General features: G+C 41.4%; 3 protein-coding genes and 1 long non-coding RNA gene across 4 annotated transcripts; 2 read left to right on the top strand and 2 right to left on the bottom strand.

Annotated features, from left to right (window-relative positions):
* Positions 1-243: 243 nt before the first annotated feature.
* ap5b1 (adaptor related protein complex 5 subunit beta 1) lies at positions 244-5,791 on the top strand. The gene is made up of 3 exons (XM_067588387.1): positions 244-720; positions 1,316-2,116; positions 3,694-5,791. Exons 1-3 carry the CDS (start codon positions 583-585, stop codon positions 5,638-5,640), a joined length of 2,886 nt encoding a protein of 961 aa, XP_067444488.1. The 5' UTR covers positions 244-582; the 3' UTR covers positions 5,641-5,791.
* Positions 5,792-7,698: 1,907 nt separating this feature from the next.
* On the bottom strand, positions 7,699-11,879 carry c4h1orf50 (chromosome 4 C1orf50 homolog). The gene is made up of 5 exons (XM_067588389.1): positions 11,704-11,879; positions 10,955-11,070; positions 10,729-10,815; positions 10,156-10,287; positions 7,699-9,262 (listed from the first exon to the last, which is right to left on the bottom strand). Exons 1-5 carry the CDS (start codon positions 11,750-11,752, stop codon positions 9,077-9,079), a joined length of 570 nt encoding a protein of 189 aa, XP_067444490.1. The 5' UTR covers positions 11,753-11,879; the 3' UTR covers positions 7,699-9,076.
* A 1,532-nt stretch (positions 11,880-13,411) lies between these two features.
* Positions 13,412-26,360, top strand: p3h1 (prolyl 3-hydroxylase 1). Its single transcript, XM_067588388.1, has 15 exons — positions 13,412-14,176; positions 15,892-16,044; positions 16,455-16,644; positions 16,742-16,873; positions 18,870-19,009; positions 20,392-20,481; positions 20,588-20,640; positions 20,758-20,885; positions 21,133-21,260; positions 21,541-21,636; positions 21,738-21,888; positions 24,532-24,646; positions 24,742-24,817; positions 24,940-25,080; positions 25,377-26,360. Exons 1-15 carry the CDS (start codon positions 13,469-13,471, stop codon positions 25,899-25,901), a joined length of 2,826 nt encoding a protein of 941 aa, XP_067444489.1. The 5' UTR covers positions 13,412-13,468; the 3' UTR covers positions 25,902-26,360.
* LOC137182103 (uncharacterized) lies at positions 20,455-21,534 on the bottom strand. Its single transcript, XR_010928247.1, has 3 exons — positions 21,418-21,534; positions 21,120-21,269; positions 20,455-20,534 (listed from the first exon to the last, which is right to left on the bottom strand). It is a non-coding gene; the product is annotated as an uncharacterized lncRNA (long non-coding RNA).
* Positions 26,361-26,736: the final 376 nt, after the last annotated feature.

Here is a 26,736-nt window from a genome sequence, read left to right as displayed (position 1 = left end):
ATATTCATATATTTGGTAAGGTAATAACCCCATCTTTTCCTTGCAAATAATGGAATAAAAACAAACAAACTTGAAGGAACCAACGCAAATTACCATTGTAAGAGTGCACAGATTGCTCGGTTGTTCTTTTTATGAAGCATATTATTATCTGTTGGTGAGTCTCCAGCAAGTGAGAACCATTTAAATTATATACATTATATAAATTACTTATGTAAAGTATTATTGTATCGTTCTAATGAAACGTAGTTATTCCAGGGTTGCCTTTTATCTCTTAAGTGTTTCACTCTACATGTTACATTTAATACCTGGAGTTGAGTCTCAGGGCTAAATCACGACATACTGTATATTGATCATATAGTCAAGCCATTCATATGGATAAATATGGATTTGTGTTCACACTCCGGAGCAGCAGAGGGCGACAATGAACCAACCCGAGCTTTTCATGTCATGTGACACAACACGGAACTCGCTGGTGTGCAGCTGGATGTTGGATGTCCGCGAGAAGAACATTAATTTTAAATTTAACGTTTACTGCGTGCAATGACTTTGGAAAGAGTTATTGAGTTTGATATTTGAGCGATAATGGCGGTGAGCTGGGCCGAGAGGACTTCTGCTTTCTCCCGCAGTCCGTCCCGCTTCCTCTCCGGGACTACAGCGGAGGCTTTCCTTGCCGAGCTGCTCCGTGAGCTCCGGGATGACAGAGCCAGCTACAGTGTCAAGGTAAACAACATAGATATATAACGTTAGTAAGTTAACACCTGGTCATCTCAGCTATGCTTCAGAAATCTGTTGCACTGCTCGTCGAAGAACAAACACATTTCCGGTATGAGTTATCCAGAAACTAGTGTTTAAAATAGTGAACTGAAATGTAACGTTACTCTGGTCTAAACGTCTTACTTCATGGTGGTAGATATAACAAGTTTTAGTGTTTAACACCATGCTTCGTGCCGTACATCAACTGTAAAATCTCGTCATAGCCGTAACACTAAATTGCCAAAATTTTAAACGGAGTTTGGTATGTTGCACTCTGAACACAATCACGAACAATTTACTGGGTCGAAATGTGTCTAAATCCAGGAAGATGTATTGATAAGAGCTGAAACAATTAGTTGATTCATCGATTAGTCAATAGAAGTAGCAGTTTTGATAAACAGAAGCATTTTTTACAGTAAAAATTCCCAATGAACCCAGCTCCTAAAAAACTCCTCTTTGTCTTTTGGACTGTTTGTTGCACAAAACATTTCATGCAATCTTAAGACGAGATCAGGTTTCTAGTGTTGTGATCAGTGATGACTCCATATTTCGTCCACCTCAGGTCCTCTTGCTGTCCCCGCTCTGCGAGCACCCGACCCTGCTGTGTCCCTCAGACTCTGTGGGAGAGGAGACGGCGCTGGAGCTCATGTCAGTGTTCACCCAGTGTCCCCAGTGTCCCAAATCCGTCCAGTTTCATTGTCACCTCCTCCTAGCTCTTACTTCTGTCCTCGTCTGCACTTCCTGTGTGAATGGCCGCTCCCGTGCATCTCAAGACTTCCTGGACCTGCTCCTCCAGATAGCCCAGGACACCGGTGACCTCCACGGTGACGGGGCTCTGCGCTCTCTGCGAGCCACGGCGTGTGACTGCCTGCGGGAGCTGGAGGCCTGCTGCCCCGGCCTTCTCTCACAGCGCCTCGAGCTCTTGGGTGGGCTTCGGCACAAAGAAACCTCCAAGCTCCACCAGGCCTATGCAGGACTTCACACTCTGGTGATAAGAAACGCTGTGTATCAGCTTGCCCAGGAAACAGGAGCAGGTGCTGATCATCTTAAAGCTCTTCTGGGAGGAAATACATCTGTTGCATGGGAAGCAGAGCAGGACTCAGACCTGATGAATAACAAGGACTCATCCATACTGTCTTCCCTCATCCTGGGCCCAATGAGTACAGTCCCCACTCTCCAGACTGGGCCTGACTGCAAGGAGTTACGCTCAGTCCTGTCCTCCCTCCTGGAGGAGTCCTACCTCCTCACTCCTCTATGTCAAGCTGCACTGCTACATAGATTGATAGAGGTGGTCGCCATGGTGCCTGGTGTCCCACCTGCCATCTTCAGAGCTCAACTGCTGCGACTGCTGGGCACAAGCGAGGTTTGTTTCAAATGGAATGAAGTAGAAAGGAGTGCACGGTTTTTGTGTTAAATCTTTTAAAAATCCAACATCTCTTTTCAAACAGTGTCCATGTTATTCTGGATAAACCACAGATCACACTATCAGCTGTTTTCACTGGGATTATTTCTTTGGTAGAAAGTAGTCCCTTGAAAAACTATCCACAGAGAGGTTTGTGGATTATCCAGAGTAACCATAACTTTATTTCTTGAAAGACATGTTGTATCTGCATGTTTTCACCAGAAGTAAGACAGATTGTTTTTTTTTGTAATAGGGTGAACCCTTTCACTTTCAGTTTGATTTCAATAGATATCGGCTGCTAAAAAAGTGTAGTTTTACATAAATAGAATATAGGTGGTCAGAGCTAGCTTTACTTTTAGCTCATCTTTCTTCTCATCAAAGTGTTTTTCAATGCGTTTAGTGACAGTAGCTCTAGATGGCACAACATACTCAGGCTCGAGGTATGAATATAAATAATATTACAAACATAAAGCGACCCTGATTATAAAACCATCCGCCCTTTTCCAACAGCTACTTTTGGAAAAATAACGTTACTTTTTGAATGTAACTTACATCATAGTATAGTTACATACTCACACACTCTCCTACCAGGCTCTTGGAAGCAGTCAAAAATTATTTTCTCTAGCAGTTAGCATTTACATGACTGCCTGTTTGTATTTTGGAGCGGTATTTGGCAGCTTGACATATTCTGTTTCTACAGTAGAGATGTCGGAAGACACTTTGGACTCGTTTTCACTCGTCATGAATTCATTTCCTCCGTGGCAGAAAAACACATTACACAAGCCTTCAGAAACTCCTGCAGGTTAAACAGGACTAACCAAACACTTTTAGATCTTACGTTGTGAACACGTAATTGTCTAGCCATTAGCAGAGTGTGTATGAAAATTAGACTGATATGCATAACCGGTCAAAACTATTCTTGGCGGTTAACTGATTAACAGTTAACCCTTGACATCCCTAGAAACGACCTATGGTGGAGGAAAGACTGCTGGCAAAACTGCTGGTGATCATGGCCAACACCTCCCACCCCCTCTATGACATGACAGCCAGGCTAAGAAGCAGCCTGAGTATCAGCACCAGGCTGACTCAACCCCCGTGCCCCAGGGAGCAGCACTGGGGATCATTCCTGCCAAGTGCTGTCAGACTTTACAATTCATCTGACTTTGCCAGGCCCGCTGACATCACACTGTCTGTGGATTCACTTTAACCTGACTCCTAACTTGATGAATATTTATCTATTTATTCACTCAGTCACCTGCTTTTTTAATCACCATAGCCTCTGTGTCTTTATCTGTTGTGTTTTTATTGTGTTTTAATGTCTTACTGGTGTTTTCATATATTTTTGTCATCTGTCATGGCTGCTGTGACAATGTAATTTCCCTTCGGGGATTAATAAAGTTTTCTGTCTATCTAGCTATCTAATGATATGAGATTGTGATCATATCACACAGCCCTGCTAAACATTAAGTTAACCACCACAGTCTTGACATAATGAAAGTTTATGACTTCAGAGTTGTTGTTTTTTTATCTCTTCTCAGGTTTGCCTCCTTCACAGCACTCTACTGATGAAGTGTGCGTTCACTGACAGCCTGTTTAGTGCAGAGGACGAAGCTTTCATCCTCAAACGGCTGGTCGTCCTCTCGCAGCACCCACTGCTGAGTACACCCGAGAAGCTTTTCTACATGGACTGCATCCTGCACTTTCCTGAGAACCGACCTATCAGCTGTGGCGATGGCGATGAGTCCCTCCCCGTGCTGCTGACTCCCCAACTATCCTCCGCTCTGCTGCCTACTGTATTCAACGACAGCGCCACCATGCTGGCCCGCCTCAACCTGCTGTCTCTGGTCTACCTGGAGGAGGGAGAGGGGGAGGGGGAGGGGGAGGAAGGCAAGGGGCTGGCCTACCTCTACGAACACCTCACCTCGCTGCTCCGCATCGTGGAGAACGGAGGCAGCAGAGAGATTGTCGTCACCTTCTTCAGAGCTGCCTTCCTCTTTCTCTACTACTTCTGCCATGTGGAGAGCTACTCCAAAGGCCTGACCGAGAAGCTGTGCGAGCTCTACCTCCGACACACCCACCTGGCCCCGCACCTCATCAACCTGGCCGACCAGACCCAGGACAGGCTCTCAGAGTCTAACTGGGCTGTCGGGCTCCTCCGGGCCCTGCAGGGGGTCATCACAGAGGCCCCGCTCGCCCAGCTTACCTTGCAAGACTTCAGCTGGCACCTCAAGATGCTGTCTCGAGTGGCAGAGGAAGGAGAAATCCCTCAGTGCAGCACCCTCAACTTCCTGTCCAGCATCATCACTCCTTCTTCCTCCTCGCTGTGCGTGAGCGGTGACTGGCGTATGGGGAACAGTGTTCTGGGGGTTTGCCAGCGCCTGCTGGTACACCCCACCCTGGACTCGCTGCTCATACCTCTTGCCGACATCCTGCAGCATCTCGCCTGTCGCTACGGAGACACAGACATCCAGGACCACGCCCGCCTCTACTACACCCTTCTCACCACTCTGTCCAGGGAGAAGCTGGCCGGGGTGTTGGCGCAGGGAGCAAGCGAGGGAGGGCGGCAGGTCAAGAAGCGGTCTCTGTCCTGCATCATGGCTGAGAGCGAGGGGCTGACAGGCGTGCTAACCGTTCACCAGACAGAGAAACCGATATTCAGGCTGGTTGAGCTGGATGATTCTGAGCTACGAGAAGAAAAACAGACCGATCATGAAAGTGACTTGAACACAAATGAGACGCAGAAATGTCCAGGTGAGGCGAGCGCAGCAGTGGAAGCCTACAGAGCCCAGTTCCACCACCCTGGCTTCCCCTCAGAGATCACCTTACACTACCAGCTGACTCACACTGAAGCTCACGACTCTCGCTTCGATCAGCTCTTCAGCATCCGCCTGCACTTCACCCTCACAGACGACCACTATGAAGAACTCTGCGACATCAGTGTGCCCTGTCTGTTCAGAGAGAGGCCGTCACCCGTGGTGAAACTGAGACTGAAACCGAGGCGGCCTTACCCCACCACCCTCCACGCCAGCGCCATCTTCACCACCCAGGACGGGCTCTCCTGGCACACCCTCCTGCCAGACGTCCATGTGTCTTTCCAGCAGGCCTTCATGCCTTTGCCTGCTCCCACAACTTGGGGAACAGGCAGCAAATTGAACGTGTTCGAGGGACTGTGGGATGAAATCTGCTCAGAGAGCGGGGAGAAGGATCAGGCCGACTGCACTACCAGTCTGTTTTGTTGCCAGCTGGAGGAGGCAGCTCTTGGGGCCTTGTTGGAAAAACACTTCCTCCCCTACCTTATATCAGATCCGTCCCATGAAGAAGAATTCAAAGTGCTTTTCTTCCTCCCCCCGCGCTCTCATATGCTGCTGAAGATCAGGTCCAAGGAGGATGCTGTTCACTTCAATATCGCCACAGATAACTGGCAGCTTCTGCCTCACACGAGCTCTTTTCTACTGACTGTTACATCCTCGCAGGAAGACAGATGACCATGATGCATCTTACCAGCTTGTTTTTAAAATTAAATAGCTGACTTTTACCAAAAATCATCCGTTGTTTGTCAGCGCTTTAATAATTCAAATGTACTTAAAATTATATTACTGAAGACAGTTGATTTAAAATAAAACGATTGCACTTTAATTTTCTTGACCTGAAGTTAAGCAAATGTGTAACATGAAATATTTTGTAATTTATTAACCAAAACCAGCCATTACTATCGACGTGACATCGGTTATTTTCTACAAATAGAATGCAACATAATTTATTTGATGAGTTGCACAAGATGTCACTGATAAATGGCTCAGAAGTTGTATTCTCCCAACATGAAAAAATAAAAAAGGTAAAAAAAATCAAAGAACAAACTTGTATGTGGTCTGTAGGACACATTAAAGGTACACTGTGTAGTTTTTGACTACTAGTGGCTACTAGTGGTACTACAGAGCAATGTTTAAACAAGTGGTCCATGTTTTCTTGCATCATACACACCGACTGGGCGATTAATTGAATTTTATTTTCAGTTACGATTTCAACGCTTCCAATGATTATGAAAACAAGATAATCAAGATAAAATGATTATTGTGCCACATTCTATTTCGCAACGATGATCTTGTTTTATCTTGCCTTATAAATCCAGCGCGCCCCTTTCGTTAAAGGCCCAAACTCACTCTGACCGGGAATCCACATAGTAAGTGAGATGTGAGCGGCGTGTAAGCTCGGTCTATCCGTTCAGCGTCTCTGTCTACAGAAACGGCCGTCTGTCAGCAGCAGCTCCTGGAGAGCTGAGAGGACAACAGCCAGACAAACTGTCTTCACCAGGCTGACTCACAACAGAAATTTACTGAACCCAAATAGTTTTCATATCGGCTCTGCGGAAAGAAATCAACAGTGTTTGTGTTTATTGATTCATTGATTTTAATTCTCCGCCCACTGTAGCGAGTGAGGGGAGTCTGCTTGTAGTGAAACAGGCAGCTCACAGACAGACTGGGAGCTTTGATCAATCAACGTATACTGTTAATAGGTTCAAAACACATATACAGTGGGATATTTGTGTGATTTAAACAGTTGTCTGTGCAGAAATAGACTGGGAGCTTAAAAAGCATTGGGGGGGGGGTCTCCATGTGTCTCAGAGTCTGTGTGAATTGATACATTTAATAAAATGGAAGCATTTCTCCTGAGACAATAATGTGTTAAATAATCGGAATCTCAATATTGACCAAAATAATCGTGATTATGATATTTGCCATAATCAAGCAGCCCTTCTTTCTCTCCAATGGGATATTTTTCAAACTATTGCGGTTTCGGAATAATAGGCCTTCGGACTGATGGGCAGTCCTTATGAGGGAGTGCCACACGGCCAAGAGAGAGAAGGGAGAGGTCCAAGAAGGACCAAAAAACACCTCGTCAGACCACTGAGCAACCGGTCCACACCACAAGGACCATATGGACCACTGGTTCATATTTATAAACAGTTAAATGAAATAGCTACTCACATGCTATGCATTAATATATATAGATAGTGATTAATTATCTAGGTATAACCACACAAACTGCAATACACAACGCAACAATAAGAATATATTTAATAGACAAAGGATTATGATCTCTGACATTTATTCTGCTAACAGTGTTGCCAGAGAAGGTGGATTAGGACCAATCCACAGACCACTCACTACTATACTACTACGATACTCACATAGACTGTAGAAAATATCCAGACCACTGGCCTCAGCGCCCCTAGTGGTATAAACCAGTGATTGCTGTTAGTGACCACTGAATTAACTACAACTGCCTTTCTATTAAAGCTTGGGTTCTGGCTGCCAGAACAGCTGATCAGAGTCAGATCAATCAACTCTGAGTATGTTCACTCTGACTAAAGCATGCATGGTGATTGAAAAAAGCCATCATCGATGGAGCACTGATACTACCACTCACCATGAAAACAGGTAAATAAAAGGCAGAGCCTCCATTTTAATCCAGTGGATGTAGAGATATTAATGCATGTGTATGTGGACGCTGCACATTTATCTTAAAAAAAAAAAGAGCCAGAATCAGAGTGGGAAAAGTGTCAATAAGTTAACACAAAGTTTTATTCAGTGTTGTCCATAAATTCATCATTTACCAGACTTTCATTTTCTTAACAATGATCAGTGGTATCTGACTGTATCAGGCTGTAGCCTACATTACATTTGAAATATATGTCTTCAGCTTTGACCTGACAGGGAACAAACACAGGAGGAAACTTCAGATGAAAAATGTAGTTAAAGATTTAAAAAATATATATAAATCAAAGACAGAGAGACATCGCTGCCAAGCTTTAACAGCATTCAGTGATCCTACCTACTTGTCTAAAGCTTCATACTGATTTTATAAAATTTAAACTGAGGTTACACATATTAGAACATAGAACGCATTATATGTAATATAATGCGTTCTATGCATTTCAATGCAGAAACTGCTCTAACAAACTGACAGCTGTCTTGTGTACACACAGTCACAGTGTTATAAAAAAAACAACAACTTTCACGTGTAAAAAGGACGTGCAGAGGTTTTATTCTCAGCTGAAGCTGAATTCACACTGTGTTATGACTTTAGAAAGTCCTTGAGAAACAATCTAATATCCAACCTGGATTTTGATTCTGACAGACAGTAAACCTCTGCTACTTCAATATGCACTTTGACTAAATGAGGAAATGAAACAGTGTGTCTGGCTCTGTAAGAGGCAGGAGACAGACAGAAACCCAGGGTTTGTTGAAGAAATCAGCCAGCGAGCAGGTTAGCTTCACAGATTAAGTTACCATGGTAACTGACCCGAGTTTAAATTACCTCTCTTTCTGGAACTAAAAAAATCCAGAGTCTCCCTCATCTGAGGATTAACAAACTCAGAGTTTTAACTAAACCTGCTTTCTGGAATACCAGCCAGATGTTTTATGAGGACGGAAAAGCATTCATCACATCTGTTAGATCACGAGGAGTACCACTGAATGTAAACATAACTTTTGTTTGTTTACAATGCAAGAAAACTGCACATTTAAAATTAATTTGCTTGATGGTTGTTGGTGTGATCAACTAAATCTGAAGTGAAACGCTTTTTATAAAGCCTATGAAGCAAAACGTGTCTATGCACATGCTTGCCAGAATAGGCTAAATTGATATTTTTAGTTTTGGAGAAACTTTCCCTCATTTGCTGTTTTGATGATGGTGAAGTTGCAAAGATGATGACTACAAACAAAAACTAATAGTAATGCATTATGCAGTTAAGGCAGTGTATGAAAGTCATCAAAACACTGTGTGACAGATGCTTTGATATCAGCAACTCCTACCCATGTGTGGATTTTTGCCAGTTCATGCTGATATCCATTAAAACTACAGTTAGCTTTCACCATGTGTCCTTTGTAAAATCCCAGTCCTTTGTTCCAGTTCAGTCCTTTAATCAGAGAGGCCCTTGAAGTTGGGCTCTGTGTAAGGTGGTAAGGCGGTCTGCTGGCTGAGAAGTTTGTCCATGATGGCGATCTCTGCATCCCGCTTCTGCACCTCGTCTACGGGGGTCCAGGACATGTCATGCTGAAGTTTGAACGCACCGACAAACTGGTGAGGGCAACTTGGGCCCCATTCCTTTCAGAGGAGAGAAGAGAGAAAGAATATTATAATGAGATGTTTGCATTACAGAGTAGAAAAAACTATTTTCTATTTTACAATCAGTTTACAGAGAAATTCCTTCCTAATTTAAAATGCTATGACTTCTCTAACCTTGGCACACTTTCAGATCAAACATTTATCAGTTTTTTGTTCTAGAGCTGAAATGATTTGTGGATCAATCAATTAGTCTACTGACAAAACATATGATCTGCAGCTATTTTGATTAAAAATGCCTCTTAACTGAGTATTTTCTTAATCTTAACTGGCCATAAACTGAATATCTTTAGGTTTTGAACTGATGGTGAGACATAACACACCTTTTTTGCCATTTTATAGACCAATCAAAAATAATTGGCAGGACAATCAAAAATGAGAATAAGCACCCTCATTCTGTTCAGTTTCCAGTTAATAAATGGCCTTAAAGAGTAAAGCAACCTGGGTTTAACTCTAGAGAAAAATGTCTTAAGGCCTCTTCACTGAAGCAAATATGTGCGGGAAAACAAAAAATTCAAGAAATTCCATGACTGTTAAAAATCCTGCCTGGAAGCCTTGCAAAGCGCACATAGCTAACACTAACCAGCCAAATCCAACCTAAACTGCCTGTGTTTTGACCAGATGTGTTTTGACCGTCTGGTCACTACCACCTCCCCCCAGAGCTTCATGAACTTTGAACACCACACACCTCCAACTCTCCAGTTACATACACACACTTGCAGGTGTTAGGTTAGGCTGTCACGTGCGTCATCTTCACGGGACTCTCCCTGAACGGATGTTAGGTAACAGACACTGTGCTGGCATGATGCAACATTTCCTCAATGCTGGGTGACATAAGATCTATTTACAGTAGTATCTATCAGTATAATGCAAACCTTAGGAGAAATGATGGAGAAGTATTTCTGTCCAGATGGCCGTTCGTAGAGATAATACATGTTGCCTGGTTTTTTCACAATGTTACAGGCAGCATGGTGGAGGTCAGCATCTCTTTTGGCCTCTTCTAAAACCTGCAGAGAGAGAAGAAAACAAAAGTATGTGCTGGGCTGAAAGTATGTCTTTTCTCCTTTCTTGATGTCTGGTATACTTTTACACCAGCATGTAAATTTACCTTTGCCTGAAAGTTTATTTTTTTCTTCATATAGCCTTTTGTAATTAAAAAAATCCAGAATACAAAACCTTGGCAGAGCTGAACATTCCAAAATCAGATTTTGATCCCCTTATGATTACATAACCATGACCATGATCTGGTCTTGTTTGACGGATCACATTCCACAAAAATCCAATATAGATGGTTTAAATCTGCCCGGTTTATGCATCCCGGCATGACCAGCTAAAAAAAGTTGCTGTAGTATTTTAAAACAACAAGAGTAGCTGCAGCATTTGTGTATAAGTGCAGTATTATCTAGTCCGTTCAGTGAGTGTACTGGTGTTTTTGCTGATAGTCTTACCTTTCTCGCCTGCTCCTGTAGGTATCTGATCTGGTCAGCAATGACTGTCAGCCTGTTGCAAGCATTGGCTTTAATGAAATCATCTCCCTAAAAAAAACAAACAGTTAAGATACTGTCAGGACTGTTGTATCCATTTGCATCAAAAAGTGCTGAAGTGTAGAATTTGCCAATCAAAGAGTTTAAATATGATTTAAATTAAATACATATAAAAAATCTTAGTCCAAACCTTCTGTACTTGAGCTGCCAGGGCCACCAGGTCTGAGGGGTCTCCTACTCTGTTGGTCTGGTATGAACTGACCAGTTCCAGCCCACCGGGGGTGCTGCTGCTCTCAACCAGAGTCACTGCAAGGCATCCAGGTGGAGTTACATCACACTGATCTCACACATGTAACACAGCCATCAGCAGGAATACTACTGCAAATATTGCTGTACCACTGCCACTGATGTAACTACTACTGCTGTTGTTTCTGCATCAACTACTGTTACTATCACTGTTGCTTTAGCTTCTATCAAATTAGTCACATTTCACACACGTGGTAATGTAACATTACTGTAATGTAATGACTTCTAAAGACAAAAATTTTAACTAGACTAACATTGAGTTACACTCTCGTCTCGAGCTCGTACAGTTCAACAACCAATGAACAAAACAATTGCTTAAATCTACATATATACAGCAGCAGTTACTCTGACAAATGCAATCAACAACAGTGCAGTTGCGATGTTGTGCAAGTTCAAACTTAATATTGGATTACATTGTACTGTCGTTACATCACAGCTACTCGCACAGTCACGTTTCCACTGTCACAGACTGGTTTAGCGTACGCAGGGTTACATGTAGCTGACTTAAGACAAATACACCTAACGATATTAACACTGACTGTGTTCTTTGTCGGATAACTTTAAAAATCTCGATATTGTTCAGTATGGTAATGTTAGCAAGGTCTGACACGAAGTTTACAGCACGTTTGTTACCTGTGGTGGTTTTGTCGGGCTGGTTGGGGAGGCTGACGGTCCTGTCCATGTTCTCCAGTATCAGTTCTCGTTATAAACTTGTTTCACCGATGATTTCAATCGCACCTGGCCACCTCCTAAGTCCAGCTGCTGATTTTATAACTGCTGTTGACCAAAAACACCGGAGGCGTCAAGGGGTCTTAAATCTCCGCCCCATTTTGCCTATAATGGTAGCTCTTATGTGTGCCTGCATAAAATACTTAAAAACAAATCTCTTCATTGCTGTTTTACTACGTTTACGAATTCAGGTTTTCTTGAAATGTAATTTTATTTCCACGTTGACATTAAAGAAAATGTTTTATACTGTATATGTTATATTTTATTCTCATTATGACTAGTCTTTATTTTCAGGCACGTCACCAACAAAGCAGCCTCACCACAGAACATTTAAACAAGCGAAGATGTGTCACTAGTGAGAAATATATTTTTATAGACAGGCAAAAGTCGGGATATGACCACACTAAACAGTAGCTGTGATATGTCTTTCACATAAACAGCTTCAAACCAACCATAAAACCACCGAGGTGTACGTTAGGGTATACTACATGTAACGGCGTGACCTGCTGCAGTGTTATTGCTTTTTGATGATCTGTCTGGTTCCTCCTACTAAATACTATTTCTCCCATGATTCACTGGGTGCACACTTACACAAGTTTTCTTCTCAAAAAGTGATGGTAATAGTATATATTTTCTCTTTATACAAGTATCTCTTGCACGTTTCTTTTCATTTTTGGGTGATCTGAGTAAGATCTATTATAAATTGCTGCCATTATGAGAAAATAAATCTGCACAGTTTCTCTATTATGAGAGAATTTGTTCTACTATTATTAACAAGATGCTTTCATTGCGGCACATTTGTCATAACAATACTACATACCAACTTATTTTGTCATAACATGGAACTTAACAAGGTAGATAAAACTAAATAAGTTAATCATGTTATTATGACAAGAAATTGTCATGTTGTTTTAAGGAGGAAAAATATTCACTCAAAGGTAAACAAGGAGACATAAGAACATCAGACAAACTGACAGTGACACCTACATGATTCAGTAAAACACAATGAGATTCTGCCAGGGCTCACTGTGATGAGTATTAAAATGTAAATAGTGTTCTTTGGCCTTCATCGTCACCAGACTTCAAACCAACTAAACAGCTGTGGAAGATTTTGGAGCAACTTGTTAGACAGCGCTCTCTACCACCATCATCAAAAACACCAAATGAGGCAATATCTTAAATAAATGCTGTTCATCCCTCCAACAGAGTTCAGAGACCTGATGAATGATGAGACTTGATGAAGACACTTAATGTTGCAGACCAACAGCTTGAACATGTGCAGGTTAAATCATTTTCCTCCACAGAACAAAAGCATTTCTTGTTCTTACAAAATTAGTTGGTCTTTATCACATATGTACGTTGATACGTTTCTTATTATATCAAATGAGTCTAACTTAATATTTTGTCATATCAAGAAAATAAAAAGCCCATCATAACATTAAAATACAGTGCAAAATGTACTCTTACATTTTTCGTTTTCACTGGTTCAATGTTGTCTTAATAAATTTCCATAAATTAGGTGACAACTATTTTATTTATTTATTTTTAATGTTGAATCCACTTTGAAGTGTAAAGCAAATGGGGTTTGGAGGCAGTGATGATGATGATGATGATGATGATACTGTAGATTTTTCTCAGATGGTTTTATGGGGTTTTCGGTTAACTAGAAATGATTTGTTTTGTACATTGTAGGTTCACAATGGGACCGTCCTATAGCGTTATGATTTCTGCGTCTGTGTGTGTGGAAGGGGGCGGTGGGGAGAGGGGGGTGCTACCGGGGGCTCAACTATTCAAACCCCACCTCCAGACAAGTTACTGCCGGGGACAGAAGTTACACATCCTCTCTGTGCCGGTCCGGCCCCTCGGTCTCTGGTCCAGGCTCGTATCCCGCCGCAGAGCGCTGACTTTCCGCATCATGGAGCTTCGTTATGCGCTTCCCTTTCTGAGCCTTTTGTTGCCGCTGTGCACGTCCGACACTAACTTGAACAACCACGTCGTTTTGGAGCCCTTTGATTTCCTCTTCGACACGGCCGTGGAAGCCTACTATAAAAGCGACTGGCTCACTGTTATCCTGAATATGGAGAAGGCGCTCAGGAACAAAGCTACAGTCCGCAAGGTTAAGGCTCAATGCCGGCTCAACTGCGCCAACCACACCGCTTTCGGCGAGCCTCTGGCCGGCTTGGGAGTCCCCATACCGGGGGCCGGGTCTGTGGAAGACCTAGGCTTCTTCCAGAAAATCCTGAAACGGGCGGATTGTGTCAACTCCTGTGAAACTGAGAAACTTGGGACACCAACTATGCATCAAGTCACTGCAGAAGTGGAGTTGGAATTCAAGAAAAGGACCCCTTATAATTACTTACAAGTCGCCTACTTTAAGGTATAAAGCTCCAAAGTATAAGTATGAAGCCTTGACTGAAATCACTGCTGTTCTTTAATAAAATGCATCAGAGATAATGTTTTTCCAGCTTTTTCCAGGCCATACATTACGAAACGCTTTCACCAGCTTTAGTTTACATTCATTCAGGCTTTCCATCAGAGTTAGGATGTAGTTGACTACTGTAAATGTCCCAACCCCCCAAAACCAAGACAACCATGCCACGTCTTAAGGTGGAGTCAGCCTCTGAGGAGTCTGACGTTAGGACGTAGACTTTTTTGGATACAGCTGTTTAAAGGCCTAAATGCTGCTTTCAAATGCTCACAATAAACTCGTACTTGCTAGACAAAGTGCTAGTTTTTAGAGTGCTTTTATCTGTAAAATATTGGTTATGATAGGTAGATGTTTTATCAGCTTAAACATTCAACTATTTTTGTCAACTGAACAACTTTTATATCCACAATTTTCTTGGTTTTTTAAGTGTTTACTAGGAAGTAAGACTTTTTAAGACTTTTTAAAGCAGCAGAATAATGAAAAAAAATAGTGCAGAAGTTTAATCAGCCTTGATAATGTATTTTTATGTATTTCTATAACAATTCCTATTAATTTTGAAACATTCAGAATTCAGACCTCACAGTACAAAATGACAACGGACACATTTTCAGTATGACAGAGTTGTTAACTAGTTATGATTCAGCCATTAAGCTTAAATTTATGACTTTCAGAAGTCTGACACCAGGTGTTGGGGGACAAAAGCTCTTTATCATCAGTCTTACTGAATCACATGATGCAGCTTTAAATATTTTATTGGCCTCTTTTGTGAAAATGACATGTTGTTATTTTAATTACAGGCCATTATGGGTGGGAGTTTCCGTGGTTTGTTAGAAATAAGTTGCTCCAACTCCTACAGGTCACCAGAAAAGAGCCTACAAGCTACACATTTCCTCTTTAACATTAGTTACTAGCAACAACGCAGCTGATTATTTTGAAGTAAGGAGTGATTTAAAACCAAACTGATGAGAGGTTGGTCAGTTAGAGAAAGATTCAGAATGACAGCTTGTTCCTGTCAGCCCTGTTTATTAAAGCTGCACTAATCAATATTTTTAGCGATGGTTCAAATGACTATGTGTAATGTAAAAAGATGTCACTCATATAAACAAACCCACAAAGAAATATCATGAAACGTTACAGTTTTGGTTCATTAGCGTAGCTTTTTAGCCACAGCTGATTTCAGCTGAAAAGTTCGTACACTACCTATCTGCCCAGCAGCAAACAGCAAACAGATAAAGTTAAAAAAGGAGTTGGTAGAGAGCAAAAACAGAGCTAAAAGAGAGTGAATATTGGACTAAAATTAGCCAGTTGGACAGAAACACTACTTCACAATTAGTGCTAATGTTGCTCTGTGTCTACTGTGTAAATAAATTATAAGTTGGCTGACATGTTAATCATAAGATCTTTATAATATGATAAAATGTCAATGATTTGTTAGCCAAAAACAACAAGTAGCCAAACAATCAATGGACGCTGCTTTACCTTGAGGTTAGTATAGACTAAACCCAGTTTGAGAAGCACATGGAAGCAAACACATTATAAAATATCACAGTGCAGCAGTGAACAATCCTGTCATAGTGAATTAGTCCGTAGTTTTTCCTCCCAGCTGATCTGATTAACACACCTTTAGTCTAGACAGGATGAGTTGAGCTTCTATGTGTTTTCAGATAAATATGCTGGACAAGGCGGTGGCAGCAGCCAACACGTTCTTCCAGGCCAACCCGGATCACATGGAGATGAAACAGAACCTGGACTACTACAGGATGATGGCAGGAGTAAAGGAGGAAGACTTCAAAGATCTGGAGGCCAGGCCACATATGGTGAGTGCAAACTCCTTTGACCACTTAGTCTTCTTAGGAAAGCCTTCGAGTCTACATTGTTTTCCTCACATTTGAGTTATTTTATTGTTCCGTTTATTTCAGAAATTGGCATTTTATCACATGATCCGTTTAGTGCAGTAACATTTTCTGACTGTGACATTCCTGTGTGTTTCCTGTGGGGGTAATCACTATATAAAAAAAGTAGAGAATAAACCTTTATGCTCTAAAAGTAAAACTCAACCCAGACAAATTGTTTTAAGCATCTAGTGTCAAAGCTTTTCTGTTACTGCTGTTAGAGAGCCAATAACGGTCAAATAGAATATCACATTACACTCGTAACATTACACAACATTGCTTTTATAAAAGGGATTGAAACTATCTAACAGGGTGTCCACTTGCTCTCTCCTCAGGCTGAGTTCCTGAAGGGGAAGAGTTACTACAGCGACGATTCTTTCGGTCTGGCGGCTGAACACTTCGAAGCGGCTTTAGATGAGCACTTCAAGGCCGATAAGGAGTGCAGAGCGCTGTGCGAGGGATCCTACAACTATGATGGATACAACTACATGGAATACAGTGCCGACCTGTTCCAGACCATGACAGGTGACACAGTACATCCATGGTTATTGTGCCAAAAAGATGTATGAAAATTGGAAATTCGATGATCTTATTCCTTTGTGTAAATGTGTGTGTGTGTCAGATCACTACATGCAGGTACTGAACTGTAAGCAGCACTGCTCTGTGGAGCTGGCTTCAACTGCTGGAAGAGACAAGCCCTTTGAGGACTACCTCCCCTCGCAGTTCAACTACCTGCAGTTCTCCTACTACAACAGTGAGTCTCACAGCCTGTACTCTGTGGTGTACATGGCTTTAGCTAATGCCCCTGATCATAATGCAGTTAATCCCTAAATCTGCAGTGATTTACGGCATCGCTGATTATGCATAGGGTCAGATATAGCTTGCTGAAAAATGTTGGCCTTATGAAAAAAAAGAAATGACCAATTTTCTCCTCTGATGTGAAGGAGGTTCCTCCCTTATCGCAGTTAACCCTTTGCATCCGATGATACCAGAACGCACAGACATGATATACATGTTGTTAGATTCAGATTCAGACATTTTTTGGGGTTATAAAAAATCCCAGGAATCTCTGACATCCTGGTGACAGATTAACACCCATAAATTAGCTTTGAAGTCAATTTTTAAAAAGATGCTCCTCACCTGCAGATGTTGCCTTCTAATCATCATGTTTTGAGTCTTCTGCAGTATCAAAGTGATCCAGTGAGAGTTGTCTGTACGTTCATGGTCACAGTGCAAACAGGAAGTTCTAATAGTTCATTCAGCAGGAATTTTCATGGTGACAATCTCCCAAACTGTAAAGAAATATAGGCTAAAGAAACAGGACCCAGGTATAGCCCACTACATCTTCATATTATTATTAATATATTATATATGTCCCTGGAACACTGACACTCTCCTTTATACATCCTTGTACAGAGATTTTCCCTGTAATGAACTAAATGGCACAACAACAACTTTTCTCAAAACCCTGCTCTAAAATCATGTGTAGTACAACTCACATGCAACTTGAAACTGGCATTTCTGAGTAGCCCAACTTATTCTAAAAATAATATATGGCATGTCCGGCAATGACATGTAAGCCTGTAAGTAAAGGGAATGAGAACAGAAAAACGTATTACAGAAAAACGCCCAGTAATACCTCCAGTCAGATTTGATTTCTGCATTTTCTCTTTTGGAGCCATAAACCACCAAAAAGAATTTTTCCAGGTTCAGGTTCAAGTTACTTTATTTGTACCAGTAGGTAGATTTGGTTTGCAGTAGACGAGGAATCCACCTCGACACACGTTTTACAAACAGCACAGACAGTAGACAGATATAAGGCTCCAATAATTAGGACTTAAAAAGGGATAAATAACAATAAAAATCACTTATATAAATAGCTATTAAAATAGATGAGGTAAAATGTAGGTAAAAATAAATAAATAAGCGTTGCTTCTATAGCATCTGTGCAATGTTGCTACGTCTTCTTCATCTGAGTGATGGCTGCTGCAACAAAGCTATTTTTATGCCGTTTTGTTGGGACTATAAGCCTGTATGTCCTGAGGGAAGAAGCTGGAATTCACTGTGTGAAGGATGGGAGTCGTCATTTAAAACTGAGCTGGTTATCCGCTGTAACTGTCTGGTGTACACAGACGCCGATCAGCCTACAAGACCTTTTAACAATTTGATTCAGAGAGTTTCTGTTCTTTAAAGATCGGTTTCCAAACCATGAAACCATCAAAGGAAAAGATCAAATCAATTCGATTGATTCTACAGGGATTACCCAATTTTTTCTGTTTCTCTAATTTTAATTTGAAAGAAGCTAAAAATCACATCTAAACATAGTGGATTTCAATATATTTATTTTGAAGATAATCAGAGCCTGACAGTTGTATGACTATAGTAGTAATATGGATAATCACTCCTCTTGTGGCCTGTTTAAACCTAGTTTCAAGTAAATTTGAGTAAATCACTCGCTCAGTGACCAAGTTAAGAAAGAAATTATGCAGACTGCAATTTTTAGTGTGACATCAGAATAAAGAGGCTTATTAAAGAGGGGGTTTCCAAAATAGTAAAAGGGTGAGTTTCATGGCAGCTCCTTTGAAGTATACAAGAGAGAAAGCGTTTGAAATGATCCCTGCGGGGAGTCTTGAAACTCTTACTTTCATTAAAGGGGTACTCTGGTTCCATAATGCAACTCTTTCTTTAGAATAGCTGTTTCAGACTTTATCCCTACTCTTCACCCTCCTGCTTCTGTCTCCTGACTCCAGGTGAGAAGTATGAGCGGGCCATCGAGTGTGCCAAGACCTTCCTGTTGTTCCACCCTAATGACCAAGTGATGAAGCAGAACCTGGCTTATTATTCTGCTGTGTTGGGGGAAGACAAGGCAGAAACCATATCAGCCAGACAGGTACAGTAGGTCGAACCTCTTTAGTAAAGGCTTCCATCCAAACAACCTCACTGTGAGTGCAGAAAGATTAGCAGTGAATTAGCAGCGAGAGGGGAAAAAAAGCACTCAAATGTACAAAAACAGCATTAAAAAAGCACTGATGGTAATCTAAAGCACTTCAACATTTGCTGCGTTTAAATGGTGCAATAAATAAGACTTTTAATGTCCATATTATACAGCATTTACTGCAGCTTAACAGGGTTGTTGATCAATACTAATGACTAAGTGATTCTGTCCTGGGGTGCTTAGATTTCTGGCTTTCACTAGTGAACTCACTCTCCAGCTTGTGTTCAGCTTTGAATATATTCTTCAAAGGGGTAGATTTGGTTTCAGAAGTAGTCCATCACAAAGAAATATGTTAATGCTTTATGCTAATGGTTACCTAACAAAATAATTAGTAATGATATGTAGGAGAAATATAAAATAGCACCAGACATATCCTTTAATAATCCATAATGCTGCATTTTCATATTTTCCTTTACATTCATTCAATTCTACCTTTATTATTAATGTTCTGAAATAACTTAACATCACATTTAGCTTGACTGGTAGAGACCTGATACTTCAAGAACAAATCTGGCGATGTTTTTTTATTGTCAAGGAATCTCATGAAAAAAATCAGAACCAACTAAATTGATCCCATTAACAAGTCTTCCTTCATTACCATGTAATTACTCACTAGAGCAGCAAATGTGTATTAATCCACAGCTGAAAATAGTCCCCAACAAATGCACTGTATACTCCTGCTGGGTAGCATTAACTTAAAACTACATTGGCCAGCTGTTTTAGAAATTACTTACACCCCTCCACCCCTCCTAAAAAAACATGTTTAGCTTATTGTTTCCTTCTCTCAGATGTCTGAGCTTCTCTGTGTGAAGTAAGAGTCATTTTGTGTCCAGCACTTAAACTTTTGAGATGAAAAATATTTGCATATTCAAAGATTCTGGATTTTTCAATGAGGGAGAAGGAGTGGGTGTCATTTGAAGGATTTTATTGTGCTAATTTAACTTTTTTTGTAGGAAAAACATATCAGACAGTATTTTATAAACAAAGAAATGTCTGGAGGGAATCTTTAACATTTCCTAAAATTTCAGTAGGAACCAGTGGGCTTGAGGCTGAGAGCCACAAACAGACTGGGAAAGTTGGAACTTATTGAGAGAAAAACTACACATTGTTGGTTTAAGTTTTTAATAAGATAGATGATGAGGAGATTAATTCAGTGTTTTTTAGCATTAACCTCAACTTAAAGCTTGGCACATTTATTTTGTACCTTCTGAATATACTTTTTTTTGCAGGAATTTCAACAATTAAAGTAAAACAAATGCTTTGTTTTGAACTCCCAGGTGGTGAAAGATTATATTCGGCAGTCCATGCTGGAGAAAGAGCTGCTGTACTTTGGATATGAAGCCTTTGGAATCACCTTTGTAGATCCAGTGAGTGAATAAACCATTTGTTATCCATCACCTTCTTCTCATTTCATGCCGTGCTGAAAAATAAATGGAGGACATTTGAATTAACGCCACATCATTTTGTATTCAGGACACGTGGACTCCTGAAGATGTCATGCCTAAGAAACTGAGAGAAAAGCAGAAGTAAGATTCCACACACACACACACACACACACACACACAGAGACGTTTGTGCAGTGTGTGTATAAATTTGTGGTTAAAGTGATGTTAATCCGTCATTTTATCCTCATTGCGTCTCAGGGCGGAGAAAGAGGCTGCAGCGAGGATCACGGAGGAAATAGGAAACCTGATGAAAGAGATTGAAACCCTGGTTGAGGAGAAGAAGAAGGACTCTTCAGACTTGACCAAGATCATTGCACCACAGGAAGGTGAATACTTCTCTCTAAAAGTTTGAAATAATCCAAACGTCCACATGATTGACTTAAAAATCCATTTATAACAAATGAAAATGAAGCGTCTTTTCACCATCCAACTAGATTACAGTATTGATTTAAAAAAAAAAAAATAGAACACGACCTCCAAGCAAAGTCAAAATTACGTCTTCCGTAGCCAAACTTTTAATATCCTTGGCTGGTATTGTGTGTTTAAGTCTTGACTGTGACCTTTCTCCTGTAGGTGGCGCTCCAACATATGATGACATCAAGGTGACCATGACGTCCGCCCAGCTGAACGGCTCTCAGCGGGTGCTGCTGGATGGGGTGATCACTGACGATGACTGCAGGGAGCTGCAGCGCCTCTCCAATGTGAGTTATCTAAAGAATGGAGTCGCTCACAACTTAGTGATTTCACTTTACTGCACTTACAACAAACATTAGGAACTTACTTTGGTATTGCAGCAGAACGGACAGGACGGGTAATTAAACCATCATATGAATAGAAATATTAAAAATACACAAATACCTCTCTACACAAAGGAACTCTCTCATGTCACCTGATGTCTGTTTGTGTCCTGCCTCTGTTGGGTTTTCCATTGTGTGTCTCAGCCCATCATGTCAGAGTGTTGATGTTGTGCATATTTCCCAGACTGCTGCTCTGAAAGGTGATGGCTACAGGGGGCGTCCTTCCCCCCACTCCCCCAGTGAGATGTTCCAGGGAGTCACTGTCCTGAAGGCTGTCAAGGTCTGTATTTCTGCTGCTTAGTAAATAGCCAGCCACACACATATTACCTACATTTCTTTAATCCTGTACCTGCTGTTGAATCACGTTTCCTCCTCCCACAGCTGGGACAGGAGGGGAAGGTTCCGCTGAAGAGCGCTCGTTTGTTCTTCAACCTAAGCGAGAAGGTGAGGAAGGTTTTGGTGTCGCACTTCCGTTTGGAAACTCCGCTCTACTTCTCCTACTCCCACCTGGTCTGTCGCTCCGCCATCGATGGTAAGTCAGACGGTGACACGATGCTGGTATTATAATAATGAATACATAAATACAATGAAGAGATGATTGGATAAAAAGGATGCAGCTGTGTCTAGTCAGACAAAGTGCATACAACAGGGTATGAAAGTTGTCTCTGATAATAACCTCAATGTTCTACAACACAGCAACATACTAGTCTCCTGGATAATTCACTATAGCTTCTAAATATTTCAACTTTGTGTCTGAGAGATGGTTTGTTTTCTGTAAGTCTGGCATGACAAATGACTCTAAATACTTCATTAGACATGAGACTAAGTGACTGTTGCTATTGACACGTCAGAGTCAGCTCACTATTATGTAGTTGTAGTTGTGCCTCATTCCTGAGTGTGCAATAGGACATTTTGAACACAGAAAAAGATCTGTAGCCAGCACATGAATTATATTTTGTGGAGAAATTATCATCACACAAAGAAAAAAACAACCAACATCAGAAATGACTCACTCTACTTTTCCAATTGGGACTTGTGGAACATTGTAACAAAACTGTTGAGCAAGCATGCAGGCAAACCTGAGAGCAAACAAGGCAGAGATGCTGACAGAAAGACACTTTGAGTGAGTCTCCGGGCTTGTGAGCACACAGAAGAGACATTGAGAAAGGACAACTGAGTAAAACTCAGTGAAAGAGGTTTTCATATAGCACATGACATGTTAGGGATTGGCTCAGAGAGGAGTGCATCATTTATGGAAGATGGTGGGCTGTATTTTCATGGAGGTGCAACGACCAGCGCAAGCAGCGCTCCAACTGTTTGGTATTTTCCTGACCTTGAAACTCGCTTTGCGTGTTTGTGAGTTATTCTGGTGACCAGCACAGAGTGCACGGTGCACAGGTGGGAGGAGAGGCGCAGACAGGTGGAAGGTTCATTCAAATGAAGCAGCACAAAGACAAAGTTGTACTTTAGTTGAAATTTGGTCAAACTAAACTATGCAACCGTGTACAGGGTGAGATAGATCACAATTATTGCTGAAATAGCAAATACATTTTTTTTTTTTTTATTTCTATCGTTATTATAGTAACTAACTGATGAAAAAAACTACTACTTCTTCGGCTGCAGATTTGTGGTGATGTGTGTTCATGTCGTGGCGCTCTGAACTGTCTTTTCCTGATGAACAGCTTTCCTTTTATTGAGCTGTCGTTATCTCATTAAACTGTGATTGGCTCAGCTGTTTCAGAGCTATGAGAGCAGTGATGTGACTAGTATTTAATAATCACTACACCTGTTGATTTATTTCAAGCCCCCAGGAACAGCGCCGGGCTGTGAAGCCAATTTGACACAGTGGCCAAACTGTGATGCTATTGGGCCCAAAAATACTTTTTCCCATAGACTTACATTGTGAAAGACACGTCTGTAAATCAGCGGATAATTTTTTTTGAGCATCACAACCCCCACAAAATGACTCGTCTCACTATCAGAATTTGATCCATTCGGTCTGATCACATTCCGACAGTCTAGAAGAGCTGCACGATTGAATTGTTTTATCCCCATTCCAGTTAGCGGAGGGCTAAACTGGACGTAGCCGGCTTGGCCAGCAAAAGTCACTAGTGCGCACGCTCTATGGGCCCAATGATCCCGGAAGTTGAACTTTTTTTGCTTCATGCACCACTGAGCAACTTTCATAGGAATGAACGGAGCCCTGCCTTCGACGCTGTATCCAGTTGTCTTTATACATTCATGATCTGTATTCACCTTCACTCAGTTTTTTTTACAAGTTGCGCTGCTGCACATACATGAACCAAAATAGCAGGTGCACATGGAGACGCCCATATATAGTCTGTGCGAGTAAGACCTACCACCTTGCGTTTGTTGTTGCACTTGCATGGTTAAAATAGGACACTGTATGTTAATAGAGTGGGAGGAGCTATTTTGGGCACCGCTGGTTTGGGGAGTAAAAGTCTCACTTATTTTTCTCACAGACAATCTTACGTGACTTGGAGCTCTTCTATGACTTGGATCGGCATGAACTTCTCCTGGTTGAATTATAAGTACAAAAGATCAACAATTCCATAAGAAAATATCCAGTTCTTTGATAAAAAGTCAAAGGTGCAAGTCTGTGTACATAAAAAGAAGTTAACTACAACTCCCAAGGTGCATTTCAATAAAAATCATTCAATCACAGTTTAAAATCAGAGCTTAAAATTCTGTGTATAGTACAATCAGCAATTAGCAGCTTAAATGAATCCACTCTCAGATTCTCAGTTAGTTTTGGATGAATTTAGCAACTGCAACAACAAACAAAACAACTATAACTCTGATACACAGCTCTGACTAGCTTCTTCTAAATAAGCTGCAGAAGCTCATTGATATTGTAGTATTTAGAGCTCTCCACCACACCAAACTGATGAAAAGTACATAATCTCTCAGAAAACAAAAACAATGAGCTAAAAGACACTAAAAAGCTTCAAACACAAAGGGTGATAATTCTCTGTGGGTTTGTTAATAAAAGTGACACCTTTCACATTACACATTATTATTAGATCTGCTGTAAATATAAAATATATTGATTAGTGCAGCTGTAATAAATCCCTTTAGTTTGACTAAAATGAATCAGATGAGTGTGATCACAGCCTGAAATGTTCGTCCTCTCTCTGTACTGCTGGTTATTCAGAGAAGAAGGACCGTGAGGACCTGAGTCACCCTGTTCATGTGGACAACTGTCTGCTGGTGTCTGAGCTTAACGAGTGCATAAAAGAGCCTCCTGCATACACACACAGAGACTACAGGTGAGCGCACACACACACACACACACACTACAGTGGTTACAGAGTGTGTTTATGACAAGCAGCTCCATAATATCCTGATGTGTCTCCCCCTCCAGTGCCATCCTTTATCTAAACGACGACTTTGAAGGAGGAGATTTCATTTTCACAGAGTTGGATGCAAAAACTGTCACGGTAAATATTCAGCCATGCTTTGATCCGCACTCACAGCCCGTGTCAGTAGAACAGTTGTACATTTAAAGCTATAAAATTGTCTGATATGGCACATTATATACTGTATTCTCGGACTCCTCCAGGCTGAGGTGCGTCCACAGTGCGGCCGCGTGGTCGGGTTTGGAGCGGGAAAAGAAAACCCTCACGGCGTCAGAGCTGTCACCAAGGGTCAGAGGTGTGCTGTAGCGCTGTGGTTCACCCTGGATCCTGCTCACGAGGAAAAGGTACAGACCATCTATGTAGAATAAGAGTAGTATTAGGCCTGGTAATTGTTCAATAAACACAGGTGTAGATAACGGTGTTTTACTTTTTGACTGTCAGCAGATATTTGAGGAAAATGAAACTGTTAATGCTGCATAACTAGTTTTCTGGGGATACATACAAATGAAAGAACCTCCATTCTGCACAACTGATCTAGTGTCATTAGAGCTTTTGTTCGTCTCTGATCCTGGTATTTTGATTCCTAATTGGGTCATTTTGCTTTCTCTTTTTTTCTCTACTATTTCCTTTTGTTCTGCAGGAGAGAATCCAAGCTGAGGATATGCTGAAGATGTTTTCTACCCCCGTGAATGCCGAGTTCAGCAAAACAGATAGCTCAGACCCCCGGTCGGCAACACCGGAGCCTCCCCCGCAGGCCGACCAGGGGAAAGCAGATAATAAACAAGACGATAAACCGACAGAGCAGAAGCAGGACGTACCAGCCGACTCGCAGGATGACAAAGCAGTCGACACGAAGACGGACAAAGCGGAGGCGAAAACCGCCAGCGGAACAACAACAGGCACTAAAGCCACTAAAGCCACTAAAGCCAAAGCCGCTCCCAAAGCAAAGGCCAAAGCTGGAGACCAAGCAAAAGCCAAGACAGACAAAGTGAAACCTGCTGCTAAAACAGATGGAAAGCAGACGGTCAAAACACAAGCCAAGCAGGTAGACAAAAAGGATGCAAAATCAGCTGCAAAAAAGACAGCGAAAGGAGCTGTCAAAAAGGATTCCAAAAAAGCTAAAACTCCCGACTCAGACTCTCAGAACGGCAAGGACGAGCTGTGATCAGACAGCGACTGTGACTCTCTCTATGTGGTGTCTGTTTTCTAGTATTTTCTACAAGATGTTCTCTGTGGGTGTGCTGAATGAAAGGATGTGGTACTTTGCCTTTTGAGTCATTGGTTATGGAGGACCAGGTTATTATTTTTTGAAAACTCAGCCATTAGTGGAAAAACCAAGGGACTGCTGTAACACTCGAATCCTCACTCGACTACTTTCATACTGTTGCTGACAATCTGCTAATGTCTCCCAAATCACTGTAAGCATCTTTACTCTGCATCCAAAGCTTTGTGCGTGTGTACATAGTTTCATCTCATGTCAACCTGACTTTCCTTCAGCTGATTTCTTTTATTTGTGATGTCAGTTGTGAAACCAGGCACAGGAGGGTTAAAAGGGAGGGGGGGAGGGGGGGAGGGGACTCAAACCAACTGTGGAAACTTGTGAAATAAAAGTAACGTTTCTAAATTGTGGTGATTTTTTTTTTTTTTAATAAAAAGAATAAGATCATGCTGTTCTCCATGCTGACACTGGGTGGCAGGATAGAAGCATTATTCAGTAATTTGTCACACACACTTACTGTAGTAGTGATCCATGACAAATCCTCAGGTAGTGAACTCTGAGGTTCAAGGAAATCCTGCTGCTGTCCTGCTGTGATTAGTTTGAAACCTGAATAATTCAAAGCCCAGATGTTCATTGTTCTATTATTACTTGACGTCTTTGAAGCTAAGCAGATTTCAACACTGTCTCTCTTTTTAATCTTTTTTTTTTATCTCAGGGTCTGCCTTGGAAAACTAACTACTGCTATTGACATTCAGATTTCTACTCTTTCATAAAAGATATG

The sequence above is a fragment of the Thunnus thynnus genome, chromosome 4 (genome assembly GCF_963924715.1).
Source record: "Thunnus thynnus chromosome 4, fThuThy2.1, whole genome shotgun sequence".
In the NCBI taxonomy this organism is placed as follows: domain Eukaryota; kingdom Metazoa; phylum Chordata; class Actinopteri; order Scombriformes; family Scombridae; genus Thunnus; species Thunnus thynnus.
The sequence above is the reverse complement of the archived record's forward strand: the minus strand, read 5'-3'. Positions and strand labels throughout refer to the sequence as shown.

Bases quoted from the DNA above. Each gene is read 5' to 3' on its own strand.
- p3h1 (XM_067588388.1), top strand. From the start codon at position 13,469: ATGATTTGTTTTGTACATTGTAGGTTCACAATGGGACCGTCCTATAGC. The intron at 19,010-20,391 runs GTACAGTAGGTC...TTGAACTCCCAG, and splicing joins AAACCATATCAGCCAGACAG to GTGGTGAAAGATTATATTCG. The intron at 25,081-25,376 runs GTACAGACCATC...TTTGTTCTGCAG, and splicing joins ATCCTGCTCACGAGGAAAAG to GAGAGAATCCAAGCTGAGGA.
- c4h1orf50 (XM_067588389.1), bottom strand. From the start codon at position 11,752: ATGGACAGGACCGTCAGCCTCCCCAACCAGCCCGACAAAACCACCACA. The intron at 11,071-11,703 runs GTAACAAACGTG...GATGCCTTGCAG, and splicing joins GCCCGACAAAACCACCACAG to TGACTCTGGTTGAGAGCAGC. The intron at 9,263-10,155 runs GTTTGCATTATA...CTCCTCTGAAAG, and splicing joins TCTCCATCATTTCTCCTAAG to GAATGGGGCCCAAGTTGCCC.
- ap5b1 (XM_067588387.1), top strand. From the start codon at position 583: ATGGCGGTGAGCTGGGCCGAGAGGACTTCTGCTTTCTCCCGCAGTCCG. The intron at 721-1,315 runs GTAAACAACATA...CGTCCACCTCAG, and splicing joins GAGCCAGCTACAGTGTCAAG to GTCCTCTTGCTGTCCCCGCT. The intron at 2,117-3,693 runs GTTTGTTTCAAA...ATCTCTTCTCAG, and splicing joins GACTGCTGGGCACAAGCGAG to GTTTGCCTCCTTCACAGCAC.